This window comes from Chlorocebus sabaeus, chromosome 5 (genome assembly GCF_047675955.1).
Source record: "Chlorocebus sabaeus isolate Y175 chromosome 5, mChlSab1.0.hap1, whole genome shotgun sequence".
Taxonomy (NCBI): Eukaryota; Metazoa; Chordata; class Mammalia; order Primates; family Cercopithecidae; genus Chlorocebus; species Chlorocebus sabaeus.
Window position 1 is genome coordinate 26,560,230 of NC_132908.1, and position 15,963 is coordinate 26,576,192.

General features: G+C 50.5%; 1 protein-coding gene across 5 annotated transcripts; it reads right to left on the reverse strand.

Moving 5' to 3' along the window:
• Positions 1-564: 564 nt before the first annotated feature.
• Positions 565-15,958, reverse strand: CLN3 (CLN3 lysosomal/endosomal transmembrane protein, battenin). 5 transcript variants are annotated; one of them, XM_007989145.3, is made up of 16 exons: positions 15,849-15,958; positions 15,542-15,663; positions 15,310-15,388; positions 12,513-12,609; positions 11,767-11,838; positions 10,815-10,894; positions 10,609-10,694; positions 9,747-9,819; positions 9,516-9,659; positions 7,378-7,490; positions 6,225-6,271; positions 6,076-6,144; positions 5,926-5,981; positions 5,704-5,797; positions 1,023-1,163; positions 565-921 (listed from the first exon to the last, which is right to left on the reverse strand). In XM_007989145.3, exons 2-16 carry the CDS (start codon positions 15,585-15,587, stop codon positions 802-804), a joined length of 1,317 nt encoding a protein of 438 aa, XP_007987336.2. In that variant the 5' UTR covers positions 15,588-15,663; positions 15,849-15,958; the 3' UTR covers positions 565-801. The 5 variants fall into 5 exon arrangements, with proteins under 5 accessions (XP_007987336.2, XP_072871370.1, XP_007987377.2 ...); XM_073015269.1 differs by lacking the exons at positions 10,815-10,894; positions 12,513-12,609; XM_007989186.3 differs by lacking the exons at positions 10,815-10,894; positions 15,849-15,958 and having other exon boundaries at positions 15,542-15,831.
• Positions 15,959-15,963: the final 5 nt, after the last annotated feature.

Consider the following 15,963-nt stretch of genomic DNA (forward strand, 5'->3'; position numbering starts at 1 on the left):
TGCACAATTCTTTCCACTTCTCTGGAAACTTTCATGCTGGAAAGAATGTCCAACATGATTGTTTATAGATTGTACCATACAATGAATGCATGAATGAATGAATACATAAGGCCTAAAAATGGCAGAGGCCAGGCACAGTGGCTCACACCTGTAATCCCAGCTCTTTGGGAGGCCAAGGCGGATGGATCACCTGAGGTCATGAGTTTGAGTTTGAGACCAGCCTGGCCAACATGGCAAAACACCATCTGTACTAAAAATATAAAAACTGGCCGGACGTGGTGGTGCACAGCTATAGTCCCAGCTACTCGGGAGGCTGAGGCAGGAGAATTGCTTGAACCGGGAAGTGGAGGCTGCAATGAGCCAAGATCGCACCATTGCACTCCAGCCTGGGTAACAGAGCGAGACTCTTGTCAAACAAAACAAAAAAAAAAACAAAACAAACAAACAAAAAGAGAGGAATCTGCTGACATACTTTCTTGATGCTGTCTATATATAGGAAAGTGGTCATGTATTACTTTCATAATAAAAATATTTTCTTTTTAGAGACAAAAACAGCACAAGAAGTCCATGGATAAAATCAGCATTTATTCAGAGGGCATGATGCCAGGAAGAAGCTCCCTGAGCGGGAGACAATGGCTAGCCCCCCTGCAAGGGGAACAAGGTCTCAGCCCTTCCCTACTCCCAGCCCTGCTGGAAAGGCCAGGAGCACAGTTTGTGGAGGGGCTCTAGGGTGGGCCTGGGTATGTGACCTGCCCCTCTGCCCACAGGTGAGTGTGACCTGCGTCCCAAGGATCCCGAGTATCAGGAGAGCTGGCACAGGAAGTCGTGCAGAGGCAAAGCCAGGAGCCCCGACAGGGAGATCCCCAGCGTGTCAGAGATGCAGGTGGCCGCCATTGCAAACTCCCGGTGCTCATCACTGGTCTGGGAGGGCAGAGAGCAGGGGTGAGGCTTCAGTCCCAGACATCCCTGCCCTGGGTGTCCCTGGACAGGCCACCCACAGCCCTTGCCCGGCGGGTGCTGACCTCCAGGGCGATGTTGTGGAAGGTGTTCACATAGGCTGCGCCTCCCAGGAGCCCCTCATACAGAATGATCAGGAAGACGAAGTAGATGCTTGGCAGAAAGCCGAACCACACGTCCGCCAGCAGGAATGCCAGGTTGAGGCACTGTGAGCAGAGGGAGAGGTTGAGCCTGGGCCCAGGGTGGGGCAGGGAGGGAGAGGGGACCTCTCCTCCAGGGGCCCTTGGTTCTAGGAGATACTGGTGAAGGAGAGGGCTGCCAGGCCTAGATAAAATCTTAACACCAGCCCAGGGTGGTGGCTCACACCTGTAATCCCCAGCACTTTGGAAGGCTGAGGCAGGCGGATCACCTGAGGTCAGGATTTCGAGACCAGCCTGGCCTGGTCTCTGCTAAACATGGTAAAACCTCATCTCAACTAAAAATACAAAAATTAGCTGGGTGTAGTGGTCCTGTAGTCCCAGCTACTTGGGAGGCTGAGGCAGGAGAATCGCTTGAACCTGGGAGGCAGAGGCTGCAGTGAGCCAAGATTGCACCACTGCACTCCAGCCTGGGCAACAGAGAGAGACTCCATCTCAAAAAAAAAAAAAAACCAAAATCCCAACCTCAGCCTGGTGCGGTGGCTCATGCAGGTAATACCAGCACATTGGGAGACCGAGGTGGGACGATCACTTGAGGCCAGGAGTTTGAGACCAGCCTGGGCAACATAACAAAACTCTGTCTCTATAAAAAATTTAAAAATTAGTTGAGCGTGGTGGCATGCACCTGTAGTCCCAGCTACTCGGGAGTCTGAGCAGAATTGCTTGAACCCAGGAGGTGGAGGCTGCAGTAAGCTATGACTGTGTCACTGTACTCCAGCCTGGGTGACAGAGCAAGATCTTGTCTCAACAAACAAACAAACAAACAAACAAAACCAGAGGCTTCCTGGCCGGGCGCGGTGGCTCAAGCCTGTAATCCCAGCACTTTGGGAGGCCGAGACGGGCGGATCACGAGGTCAGGAGATCGAGACCATCCTGGCTAACACTGTGAAACCCCGTCTCTACTAAAAAATACAAAAAACTAGCCGGGCGTGGTGGCGGCGCCTGTAGTCCCAGCTACTCGGGAGGCTGAGGCAGGAGAATGGCGTAAACCCGGGAGGCGGAGCTTGCAGTGAGCTGAGATCCGGCCACTGCACTCCAGCCTGGGCGACAGAGCCAGACTCCGTCTCAAAACAAAAACAAAAACAAAAACAAAACAAAACAAAACAAAAAAAACCCAGAGGCTTCCTAAAGGAAGTGGGACCATCGAAACCAGGATTTCTCAATTGCAGCACTCTTGGCATTTGGTGCTGGTCGCTCTGTGTGGTGAGGGCTGTCCTGCGTACAGCAGTGCATTTAGCAGCATCCCTGGCCTCTGCCCGCTAGATGCCCATAGCATCCCTTAGTTGTAACAACCAAAGAATGCCTGCAGACATTGCCAAACATCCCCTGGGCAACAAAATTGCCCGTTTGAAAAACCGCTGGTTCACCATGGTAAAACAAGGTGGGAGTAGGCAGGCATCCTATTCAGCTGGGCTTGAACTCCTGGCCTCAAGCAGTTGCTGCCCCTCTGCCTCAGCCTCCCAAAGTGCTGGGATTATAGGCAGGAGCCACCGCACTTGGCGAGGAAGCCTCCTTGATCCCCACCCCAGGGTGTAGGTCCCACCTCTGTATCCCAGTCTCTCAGGGAGGTGCCATTCTCCTAGCCCTGACCATGCCACGTTGCCTCTTGGGCAGTGTGTAGGCCACCTCCTGGCGCTTCATACTTTTCGTACACGTAAACATCGCCTGGGGATCTAGGTACAAATGCCCCAAGCAGGGCTTACCCTAGAGGTCCTAATTCATTAAATCTGAGGTGGACTTAAAGCTGAGCATTAAAAAGGACACACCCCTAGCCAGGTGTGGTGGCTCACGCCGGTAATCCCAGCACTTTGGGAGGCCAAGGTGGGTAGATCACCTGAGGTCAGGAGTTCAAGACCAGCCTAGCCAACATGGCGAAATCCCATCTCTACTAAAAAATACAAAAATTAGCCAGGTGTGGTGGCACATGCCTGTAATCCCAGCTACTCAGGAGGCTGAGGCAGGAGAATCGCTTGAATCCCAGAGGCGGAGGTTGCAGTGAGCTGAGATCACGCCATTGCACTCCAGCGTGAGCAACAAGAGCGAAACTCTGTCTCTAAAAAACAAAACAAAACAAAACAAAAAATTATCCGGGCGTGGTGGCGTGCACCTGTAATCCCAGCTACTCGCAAGGCTGAGGCTTGAGAATTGCTTGAATGTGGGAGGCAGAGGTTGCAGTGAGCCAAGATTGCACCACTGCATTCTAGCCTGGGCAATGGAGCGAGACTTTATCTCAAAAAAGAAAAAAAATTATAGCTAAAAACATGTAGCTTAAAACCATAAGCTACATATTTCAGTGGTATCTAGAAGCACCCCAAGTTATAAATCTGGGGTTTTGTGGGTACAAACCCTGGGCTTGCAGCACTGCTCAGATAAATAAGGCAGAAGGTTGGAGGATATTTACATGCTTTTGCCATAATATTAAAGTGTAATTTTTTTTCTTTTTTTTTTTTTGAGATAGGGTCTCACCCAGGCTGGGATACAGTAGCATGATTACAGCTCACTGCAGCCTGGAACTCCTGGGCTAAAGCGATCCTCCTGCCTCAGCCTCCCAAGTAGCTGGGATTACAGGTGAATGTCACCACACCCTGTTGTTTTTTGTAGAGATGGGGTCTCATGACGTTACCCAGGCTGCTCTCTCAAACTCCTGGGCTCTAGCAATTCTCCCGCCGGTTTTTGTTTTTTGTTTTTTTTAAGAGATGGGGGTCTCACTATGTTGCCCAGTCTGGTCTCAAGCTCCTGGCTTCAAGTCATTCCCCCACCCTAGCCTCCAAAAGCATTGGGATTACAGGTGTGAGTCACAACACCTGGCCTAAAATATAATCTCTATTTCTGTATTTTGCTATCACAGAATTGAATTCCTAAGGTTTTCTTTCTTTTCTTTTGGAGATGGAGTCTTGCTCTGTGTGGCCCAGGCTGGAGTGCAGTGGTGCGATCTCAGCTCACTGCAACCTCCATCTCCCAGGTTCAAGCAATTCTTCTGCCTCAGCCTAGCAAGTAGCCGGGATGACAGACAGGTGCTACCACGCCCGACTAATTTTTGTATTTTTAGTAGAGACGGGGTTTCACTGTGTTGGCCAGACTGGTCTCGAACTCCTGACCTCAGGTGATTCGTCTACCTCTGGCTCCCAAAGTGCTGGGATTACAGGTGTGAACCACCACTGGCGGAGTTCCTAAATTTCAAGGGCAGAGGACTTTCCTGTCACAGTTGACAGTTTATTGTAACAGTTACCTCCAGGGACTGTGGATTTGTAACCTTGAAACAATGAATACTGGTTATATGAAACTCCTTTTATTAGACTGTTGTAAGGAAGGGTGTTTGTGCCCTTAAAGCTGTAAACTACTGTTTACCAAGGGCAGTGGAATTTGCTCACCACCCTTAAGATAAATAACCCATTGACTACAAAGTCACCAATTCTATTATAATTAACTATCTAGAATAAAGGAACTGTACATTTTCTTATAGTTAGAAACATTATTTGAAAGCTTGTCTCTTTGCATGAGGTAAGTGACCTATGATCATGCCACTGTACTCCAGCCTGGGCGACAGAGGAAGGTCCTGACTTTTTCTTTCTTTCTTTTTTCTGTTTTTGGGAGACAGGGTCTTGCTCTGTTGCCTAGGCTGGAGTGCAGAGGCATGACCTTGGTTCACCACAGCATTGACCTCATAGGCTCAAGTGATCCTCCCACCTCAGCTTCCTAGACTACAGGTGTGCACCACCACGCCTGGCTAATTTTTGTAGAGATGTGATTTTGCCATGTTGCCCAGACTGGACTTGAACTACCAGGCTCAAATGATCCACCTGCTTCAGCCTCCCAAAGTGCTGGGATTACAGGTATGAGCCACCTGGCCCACCCCAATCACCACACGGCTTAAAACAAACACACACACACACACACACACACACGCACGCACACATACACAATACAAAACCTTGTTCTTCCATTCTTTCTTTCATCTCTATTTCTTACAATTACTCTGAAAAATAGGTATTGGCCACACCCAATTTATACATGAGGAAATTGTGGCTCAGGGTGGTTCTGAGACCTGCCCTAAGTCACTCAGTGGCTGAGGACTGAAGCTCGGTTTTGCTTGGCTCCTGAGGCTATACATTTTACATGGAGCCCTGCTGGACTTCGGTTCCCTGTGCTAAGAAATGATAGTGTACAATTTCCACTTCCCTGTAATCCCAGCATTTGAGGAGGCTGAGGCCAGCACATCACCTGAGGTCAGGAGTTCAAGACCAGCAAATATGGCAAAACCCCACCTCTACTAAAAATATAAAAATTAGCAGGTATGGAGGTAGGCGCCTGTAATCCCAGCTACTCGGGAGACTGAGGCAGGAGAATCACTTGAATCCGGGAGGCAGAGGTTGCAGTGAGCCAAGATTGCACCACTGCACTCCAGCCTGGACGACAGAGTGAGACTCTGTCTCAAAAAACAAACAAACAAACAAAAAAAACTACACTTCCTACTGATAGTGGGAAGCAGGGGAGTTTGGGGAAGCTGGGAGCCAAGGTGGGAACGGAGTGAGGGGCAGGGGTTTGGTACCTGCAGCAGGGCCAGGGCCCAGGTGAAACGGATGTGACAGCAGCGGAGAGAAGAGCGGGAGGCAAAGACGCCTGCCTGGTACAACATCTGGTACCTGAGGTTAGGGTAGGGAGTAGGAGAGGAGGCTCCTCCAGGGACCATCCCACTCCCCCGGGTCCCTACTGAGCAGGGCAGCCCCATCACTACGGCGCCCTCCCAGCCCACCGCCCTCGCTCCTCTTACCAGCGGTATTGCTGAGCGTGACTCAGGGAAGTGTTCCGGAAAAAGAGGAGTTCAAACTGCAGCAAAGACCAGACAGGGGAGATGGACGGGGCTGTGTGGGTCCCAGCCCCAGTCACCACCTCCACACCCCTCCCAGCACCCCTCACTCACAAGTCCCTGGTTGATGAAATATTCGGCAAAGTAAACCACGACCAAGGGGACAATGTACCACAGCAGACCCTGGAAAAGGCAGAAGATATAAGTGGGGGGCCCGGAGGTGAGCAACTCCCACGGGGACACACCCCAGCCATCATCCGAACCTTGAACACTGTCCACCTTTCCCGAAGGGAGAGGCTGGAGCTGGAGCCTGCAGGGGAACAGAGAGAGAAGGGCAGATGAAGTTTTCACACTGAAGACTCGGCAAAGAGGCGCCGGTGTGACAGAATTAACTAGACCACGCAACAGTGGGAAGTGACTTACATGCCACTGGATTGGATGTAACAAATTTTAAGAATTGTTAAAATGTTAAAATTTGTTAAAATGGCTGGGCGCAGTGGCTCACGCTTGTAATCCCAGCAATTTGGGAGGCTGAGGCGGGCGGATCACCTGAGGTCAGGAGTTCAAGATCACCCTGGCCAACATGGAGAAACCCCATCTCTACTAAAAATACAAAAATTAGCCGTGTGTGGTGGCGGGTGCCTGTAATCCCAGCTACTCAGGTGGCTGAGGTGGGAGAATCACTTGAACCCGGAAGGCAGAGGTTGCAGTGAGCTGAGATTGCGCCATCGCACTCCAGCCTGGGCAACAAGAGTGAAACTCCATCTCAAAAAAATAAAATAAGATAAAAAAAAATAATAAAATGGTAAACTTCGAGTAATATACATACTTTTTACCATGATGAAAAAAATAAAGCTAACCAGGTGAGACCTCTTCATGTCTCTTTTTAAATTGTTTTTATTTTTTGAGACAGAGTCTCACTCAGTTGCCCAGGCAGGAGTGCAGTGGTGTGATCTCAACTCACTGCAACCTCCGCCTCCTGGGTTCAAGCTTATCCCTTTGAACACTTCCAAAGGATCACTTGAGCTAGAACATCCCAGCTTATCCCCACTGCAGGACCTCAGCACTTGTGATTGGAATGCCTGGCACATGGTAAGTACTCAATTAATACCTCTTCCTCCCTCCCTTTCTTTTCTTTCTTTCTTTTCTTTTTTATGACAGGGTCTTGCTCTGTTGCCCAGGCTGGACTCAAACTCCTGAGCTCAAGAGATCCTCCTGCCTCAGCCTCCCAAAGTGCTGGGATATTACAGGCGTGAGCCTCTGTGCTGGGCCTCAACAAGTATTTCTCAAATAGACAAAGGTTTTTCCCATAATCAGTACACTCACTCTCTTTCCCCTCATAACTGTGTCCATTGCAGAGAGGAAAAGGCCAAACCCAGAGAGAAAGTGACCTCTCTAAGGGTCTGTGTCTCCTACCTGGCTTCGACCCCGGAGTCTCGGTTCTTATGAGGGGCTGCCGGGCTGAGTTCTCTGCCTCTTCTTCCCCTCCAGGGTCCTGGGCCTCAGGAGATGTGAGCAACAAGAAATAGCTAGGAGTAGGATGAAGGCAGGGTCAGAGAACCCTACTGGCTGGGAAGGTCCCCAGGGACTGTCTAGGCCACTCTTTTCCCAGGAACACCTCTGCCTTTGAACACTTCCAAAGACCGGTAGCTCACTGCCTCTAAGGCACCTACACTGTCCTGGAGAGCCCCAATTGTAGACAAAGGCTTCCTTCTTTGGAGCTGAATTTATCTCCTTGTTGTTCCTATTCATGGGCCTTTATTTTGTTGTGATTTTTTTTCAGAGACAGGGTCTTTCTCCATCACCCAGGCTGGAATGCAGTGGTGCAATCATAGCTCACTGCAGCCTCGACCTCCCAGGCTCAAGCAATCCTCGTGCCTCAGCCTCCCAAGTAGCTGGGACTACAGGCATGTGCCACCAAGCCCGCCTCATATTTTCCATTTTTTGTATAAATAGAATCTCGCTTTGTTGCCCAGGCTGGTCTCAAATTTCTCACCTCTAGTGGTCCTCCAGGTTCAGTCTACTAAAGCACTGGGATTACAGCCATGAGCCACTATGCTCAGCAGGCCCTCGTTTGGACTGCTGGCTCATACCAAGCGAGTCAGTTCTGTTTTCTGGCCATTATTACTCTAATGGTTGCTCTAGTTCCCATTAATTATACGTTCACTCTGTGCTAGGCCAGAACTTCCTCGATTTCAATCACTTAGGTTCTGGCTTCATGTTATTTGCCATATCCACATTCCTCCTGTATATATATATATATATATATATTTACTTAATATTTTCCTTTAAATGGACTCACTTTTTCTACCTGGACTTGTCCTAAGCACTAATCTTGTGAAGGGTCAGGTGTGATTGGCTAGTTCAAAGTGTTTCCTTTTTTTTTTTGTTTTTTTTTGAGATGAGTCTTGCTCTGCTGCCCAGCCTGGAGTGCAGTGGCATGATCTCGGCTCACTGCAACCTCTGCCTCCTGGCGATTCTTCTGCCTCAGTCTCCCGAGTAGCTGGGACTACAGGTAAGCGCCACTAAGCCTGGCTAATTTTTGTATTTTTAGTAGAGACGGGCTTCACCCCGCCACCATGCCTGGCCAAAGTGCTTCCTAATATGCATAAAAATACAAGAACTATATCAGGCCAGGCACGGTGGCTCATGCCTATATTCCCAGCATTACGAGAGGCCAAGGCAGGCGGATCACTTGAGGTCAGGAGTTCAAGACCAGCCTGGCCAACACAGTGAAACCTGTGTCTACTAAAAATATAAAAAATTAGCCAGGCATAGTGGCATGGGCCTGTAGTCCCAGCTACTTGGGAGGTTGAGGCAGGAGAATCACCAGAGCCCGGGAGACCGAGGTTGCAGTGAGCTGAGATCACACCAGCCACTGTACTCCAGCCTGAGTGACAGAACAAGACTTCGTCTCAAAAAAAAAAAGATCTAATCAAAGTCCACCCTCATCCTACTTCTAATCACCTTGGGAACCACACTGTGCTGAATGCATTACCCTCATCACCTCCCAGGAAAGCAAGAATGACTGCCATTTGAGATATGGGGAAACTGAGGGTGCAGAGAGGTGGAGTAACTTGTTCAACACCGCACAGCTAAAAAGTGGCAGCTCCAGGACTCACACCTGGGGTATCAGAGTCCAGATTCCACCTCCCTTCAGAGCAAGGCAGGGACTTGAAGGTTGCAATCATAATCAAGTTTTCTTTCTTTTTTTTTTTTTCCTGAGACAGAGTCTTACTCTGTCGCCCGGGCTGGAGTGCAATGGTGAGATCTCGGCTCACTGCCACCACTGCCTCCAGGGTTCAAGTGATCCTCCTGCCTCAGCCTCCTGAGTAGTTGGGACTACAGGCACCTGCCAACACACCTGGCTAATTTTTATATTTTTAGTAGAGCCGGGGTTTCACCATGTTGGCCAGGCTGGTTTCCTGACCTTAGGCGATCCGCCCTCCTCGGCCTCCCAAAGTGCTGGGATTACAGGCATGAGCCACCACACTTGGCCATGGCCAAGTTTTCTCTCCTTGGACCCCTCTCCCTCCCAGTTCAGGGCAACTCACCTGGCCAGCAGCAGGGCAGGGATACCCAGCATGGAGAGCAGGGTCTGCTGGGGGGAGAGGCCAGCCTGGGTGAGGCCCAGGTAGGACAGGGCCCCCAGCAGCCCAGCTCCTCCAGTCCCTGAGGACCACCAGGAGATCACAGCCCTGGGAAGGAGAACAAAGGAACATTCAGGAGGACCAAGGCCGACCATGTGACAGCCGTTCCCCACATTCCCTGCTCCATCTGCTTACCTGGGGTAGAAGGCAGTGAGGGAGAGGAAGGTGACCTCCCCGAGGCCTGATGAGATGCTAGCCAAGACCACACCTGGGGGGAGGACAAGCAACGGGGTGGTAACACCTCGCCTTGCCACATCGCCCAGGCCCCTAAGGTGTCTGGCCATGGCCTCCTCCATATCACCTCATAGAGGCTCCAACAGATCTCACGTACAGGCCAGGTTCCAGGTCTGAAGCAGAGCCCCCTGCCCCTGTGTGTCCCTTCATGGAGAGTGGCACCTCCATCCACCCAGCTATCAGACCAGGAGCAGACATGCAACCTTGATGGCTCTGCCCCTCCATCAGTCCTTTTTTTAAATTTTCTTTTCTTTTTGGAGATGGAGTCTCGCCCTGTCACCCAGGCTGGAGTACAGTGGCATGATCTTGGCTCACTGCAACCTCTGCCTCCCAGGTTCAAGAGATTCTCCTGTCTCAGCCTCCTGAGTAGCTGGGATTACAAGCTTGTGCCACCATACCCAGCTAATTTTTGTATTTTTGGTAGAGACAGGGTTTCTCCATGTTGGCCAGGCGCTGGTTTCGAACTCCTGACCTCAGGTTATCCGCCCGCCTCGGCTTTCCAAAATGCTGGGATTATAGGTATGAGTCAACGTGCCCGGCCCATCACAGAGTCTTGACTTTGTTCACCTCAATCTCCGTCTAATTCATCCATTTTTTCCCATCTCCTCCACTGCCTACCCCTTCAAATTGTCGCAGTATCCCATCTCCTACTGACGGTGACAGAATGAATCTCTTTCCTCTGGGAGGCTGGGGAGACTCTTCCCACAAATGCTCTGATGCGGTTCCTCAGGGACCCCCATCTGACACAGAACCGCACACTCACCACACAGGCTGGTCCCCACAGAATGAGAAAAGGCAACCAGGACGAAGCTTCCAGCAGCACAAATCCCACTGACAAGAACCCGGGGGCTGAGGGGGCCAGAACGGAAGAGAGAAGGAAGGTCAGTTTCTACTCTCAGCATCTCAGCCCTCCCAGCCTCCCCATTCTCAGGTCCTGCCTGCCCTGCCTCCTGCTACTCCCACCCAGACCTGTAGGGCAGCAGGTGAAGGCCAAGAGGAGCCAACAATTTGATGACGAGCGTGGGGAGGATGTCTGCCAGCAGCACGGCCTGGGACAGGAGAAAGGAGTGAGACCCCAGAGGTTCCAGGGGACAACCCTCCCAACCACGTGGCCAAGGAGAGGTAGGAGCTGGCCTGCTACAAACACAGGCTCTGGGGTCAGGCACACCTGGGTTCAAGTCTCAGCTCTGCCACTCCTTAGCTGTGTGTCAAGAGTTTATATTATATCAGCTTCAGTTTCCTCATCTGGAAAATGGGGATATCATAGCGCCTAGCTCACAGGACTGCTGTGTGGATTAAACGAGCTAATATATGCTACATACAGAAAGGGCTCAGAAACTTTATATATATATATATATATATATATTTTTTTTTTTTTTTTGTTTTGTTTTGTGAGATTGAGTCTCACTCTGCCACCCAGGCTGGAGTGTAGTGACTCGATCTTAGCTCACTACAACCTCCACCTCCTGGGTTCAAGTGACTCTCCCGCCTTAGCCTCCCAAGTAGCTGGGATTACAGGCATGCACCACCACACCTGGCTAATTTTTGTATTTTTAGTACAGATGGGGTTTCACCATGTTGGCCAGGCTGGTCTTGAACTCCTGGCCTCAAGTGATCTGCCCGCCTCAGCCTCAGAAATTATATTAAGGTCTCGATTATTACATATACCCTTTTTTTTCTCTTTTTCCTTAAGATGGGGTCTCACTATACTGCCCAGGCTGGTCTCAAACTCCTAGGCTCAAGTGATCCTCCCACCTTGGTCTCCCAAAGTGCCGGGATTACAGGTGTGAGCCAATGCGCCCAGCCCAGGTCTCAACTGTTTTAATCATGACAGTCCCAGTTGGGTAGTGAAGGGCTGGGAGTGGGGTCTATAGACCCAGGGGCCTGGGTCAGGAGAGGACCAGGTGAGATTAGTACGCACAGCTGTAGAGACAGAGTTGCAGTCAAATCGTGATGAGCTGTTGTGGGGGATGGGCGCTGGGCCTGGGTCCACCTGATGGAAGAAAACAGTGTCTTTCACCCTGGAAGCAGAGGGATAGACACACAGAGCCAGCTCCCATCCCAGCTCTGCCTTCAATTGAAGGATGGCTTTGGGTCAGCAGTGACTGACCTCTCAGGACCTCAGTGTCTCTGCATGCACAATGAAGAGGGGGTTTCCATATGAGTCTCACCCTACTAGACCACAGGCCACAGATAGCCCCGTAAATGGACTTTGTTTAGATAACACATTCAAGAGCTTTTTTTTTTTGAGATGGAGTCTCACTCTGTTGCCCAAGTTAGAGTGCAGTGGTGTGATCTTGGCTCATTGCAACCTCTGCCTCCTGGCTTCAAGCAATTCTTCTGCCTCAGCCTCTTGAGTAGCTCAGACTACAGGTGTGTGCCACCACACCCAGCTAGTTTTTGTATTTTTAGTAGAGTTGGAGTTTCACCATGTTGGCCAGGTTGGTCTCGAACTCCCGACTTCAAGTGATCCGCCTGCCTCAGCCTCCCAAACTGTTGGGATTATGGGTGTCAGCCACTGTGCCCAGCCAGAGACTGGAAACTTTACCCCCCCTTGTGCCATCCCTTGGCCACCCCATTCCATGAGTTTTTCAAGGAGGCCTCTGTCCCATGCCCTCATCTTCCCACAGGGACTAACCATAGTAGTGGTGGTAGAGAGTCACTTACATGGCTCTGGTTTCCCGATGTCCTCTCATGGCTAAGGATGTCATGGGCGGCACTCAGCATCACCACATAAGAGAAGTTGTTGCAAAGGCCCAGCAGCCTGGAAGGAGCAGGACAGGTCTCAGCTCCCTCCTGATCCTGCAGCCATCTGTAGCCTTTGTGCCAAACCTCCCCTTACCTGTGCCCTTCAATCAGCTCCCTTTTTTTTTTTCCTCTATCACCAGATCCCATCTTCATTCAGTGTTGGGGTCAGAAATACAGGCTTTGGTGCTTGGGCAAGACAGTGAGACCCCCATCTCTACAAAAAATTAAAAAATTAGCCAGGTGTGGTGGCTCGAACTGTAGTCCCAGCTACTTGGGTGGCTGAGGTGGGAGGATTGCTTGAGTCCAGGAGTTAGAGGCTGCAGTGAACTGTGATCATGCCACTGCACTCCAGCCTGGGTGACAGAGCAAGACCCTGTTACAAAAATAAAAAATAAAAAGGAAGAGGCCAGGTGCGGTGGCTCACATCTATAATCCCAGCACTTTGAGGGGCCAAGGTAGGCGGATCACCTGAGGTCGGGAGTTCGAGACCAGCCTGACCATCATGGAGAAACCCTGTCTCTACTAAAAAATACGAAATTAGCCGGGAGAAGTGGCACATGCCTGTAATCCTAGCTACTCGGGAGGCTGCAGCAGGAGAACCACTTGAACCCAAAAGGCAGAGTTTGCAGTGAGCCGAGATTGCGCCATTGCACTCCAGTCTGGGTTACAAGAGTGAGACTCCATCTCAAAAAAAAAAAAAGGAAGAAAACAGGGGCTTTGGGATCACAGAGCTGGATTCACTTCCAGCCTCCCAGGCCTCTCCCAGAAGCTCTCCATGACCACTCTCTCCTCTGAGCTCCCACTGTGACTCAGTTCCTGGGGCATTTCTCATCCTCTGATGCACTGCAGTACAGTTAAAAAAAAAAAAAAAAAAAAAAAATTTATATATATATATATATATATATATATATATATATAAAATATATCCTGGGGAAGCCAGGCGCGGTGGCTCACACCTGTAATCCCAGCACTTTGGGAGGCTGAGGCGAGTAGATCACTTGAGGCCAGGAGTTCGAGATCATCCTGGCCAACATGACAAAATCCTGTCTCTACTGGAAATACAAAAATCAGTTGGGCGTGGTGGCTCACGCCTGTAATCCCAGCTACTTCGGAGGGTGAGGCACAAGAATCGCCTGAATTGGGAGGCGGAGGTTGCAGTAAGCCAAGATTCTGCTTTTTTGAGACTCTGTCTCAAAAAAAAAAAAAAACAGAAACAAAAACCTGGGGCTCGAAACCGAAAGGACTGTGTTCAAGCCCCAAGTCTGCTCTTTAGTAGTCTCAGTCTACTCATGTGCAAAATAGGGATACAAATTTATCTCCTGACTATCCCCCCAACAGAATGCTATACGGATCAAATTAAGATAAGACCAAAGGCCTTTAGGATTCAGGAAGGGTTCTGTTTGTTTACTCTCATCTCCCAGAGTTGCACTCAGTGATGGGAGGGAATCTGGGTCTGGTGCCAGAGATTTCATTAGGGGCCTTTTCACAAGACTTTGAAGTAGAACTACAATACTACTCTTCCCATTTGACTGTAGAGGAACCAGGGTCAGAAAGGTTAAGTGACTCTTCCAAACAGTACATGGGAAGCCACTTCTAACCCAGTCCGGAAGTGGGTGGAGGATCCAAGTCCTCAATGTTTAGGTTAATGCTAGAAGTATTTCCGGAGGCTTGGTATTTGTATGATTTTAGAAGGTATATGGATGACCTTTTAAAAAGTTTCAGGGCGGGGCACGGTGGCTCACACCTATAATCCCAGCACTGTGGGAGGTGGAGGCAAGCGGATCACCTAAGGTCAGGAGTTCCGGACCAGCCTGACCAGCATGGTGAAATCCCATCTCTACTAAAAATACAAAAAATTAGCTGTGTCTGGTGACGCGTGCCTGTAATCCCAGCTATTCAGGGGGCTGAGACAGGAGAATCGCTTGAACCTGGGAGGCGGAGGTTTTGGTGAGCCGAGATCATGCCCCTGCTCTCTAGCCTGGGTGACAGAGTGAGACTCTGTCTCAAAAATAAAATTAAATGAAAAAAAGGTTCAGGCCCGGCATGGTGGCTCATGCTTGCAATCTCAGTACTTTGGAAGGTTGAGGTAGGAGGATCACTTGAGGCCACGAGTTTGAGACCAGCCCAGGTCCCATAGTGAGACCCCATCTCTATAAAAAAATTAAAAAATTAGCCAGGTGAGGTGGTGCACGCCTGTAGTCACAGCTACCTGGAGGCTGAGGTGGGAGGATCACTTGAGCCCAGGAGTTCTAGGCTGCAGTGAGCTGTGATTGCTTCACTGCATTCCAACCTGGGCAACAGAGCAAGACCCTGTCTCAGAAAGAAAACGAGTAAGATAAAATAAATTTAAAAAATAAAAGTTTTAGTAGTGATGTATTTATTTAAACGTTCATTAGGAAAATGCTGGTTTTCCATGTGGAGTTGTGATTTAAAGTTTTCTTTTAAAAAACATGTGCATTAAAAAACTTTAAGGCTGAATTGGTTGGAGGAAAAAAGTAAATAATCCTACAGATGGTATGAGGATCTGGCTAAATCCCGAAGGTGATAAGGAGTGAAGTTTGCAAATTTTACATGCTGCCCCCGGGCAAACCAGTGGATTCAGTAAATATTTGTGGGTTCAGCTCCTTTGCGCAGCTTAACTCCTTCTTCCCCCTTTCCTCCTGTCACTTCCTTCTTCCCACCCCATTGTCACTTGCTGAACTCTCAGGCCACTCACCAGAAGCCCACCGCGTTCTTCCAATGCGCGCCCTGATGGTCCAATAGAGGGAGCCGTGGCTCCAGGACGGTCTCCTCACCTGGGAGAGCGAGAAGAGGGCATGACCCCCACCCACTCTCTGGCGCACGACGGCCCCATGCGTGTCCTCCTGGGGCCGAGTCAGCTCTCACTCCCCTCAGGTGGGCTGCGAGCCAGAGGTGGTCGCTCCAAGAGGGTGGGCCGGATTACTCACCCTCGGAATCCGAAAGGCGCCGCCGCGAGCCCGCACAGCCTCCCATCGCATCAAGTTCAGGTCCCCCAAGGGTCCAGGGTCACAGAGTGTCCAAAAGGGGCTCCCACGGGAGGGATGAGGGTCTGCGACAGGCGACAAGGATCAACGCCCGATTGCCGGTCCCAGCTCCGGCTTGTCTGGGGCACTCGCGCCCCGCGATCCATCAAGGAAGCTGGGGGCTCCATCTCGAGCGCCCTACGACCCATCACGCCCCACCCATCGCACTCTGCCCCCGCCCCGTCTACAGCAGGGACCCTGCGGCCTGTACCTTTAAGAGCAGCAGAACGTTCTGCACTTTGCAGAGGCCGGCTGTCGGATCACGTGACAGCACAAGCGGGTTCCCCCATCACATGCTCAGAGGTTTTCCCTACTTCCGGGTCCTC

Excerpts from the sequence above, each read along its gene's own strand:
- CLN3 (XM_007989145.3), bottom strand. The coding sequence starts at position 15,587 with ATGGGAGGCTGTGCGGGCTCGCGGCGGCGCCTTTCGGATTCCGAGG. Across the intron at positions 9,660-9,746 it reads CTCACTGCCTTCTACCCCAG|GGCTGTGATCTCCTGGTGGT; the intron begins GTAAGCAGATGG and ends TCTCCTTCCCAG. Across the intron at positions 922-1,022 it reads TCCACAACATCGCCCTGGAG|ACCAGTGATGAGCACCGGGA; the intron begins GTCAGCACCCGC and ends CTGCCCTCCCAG.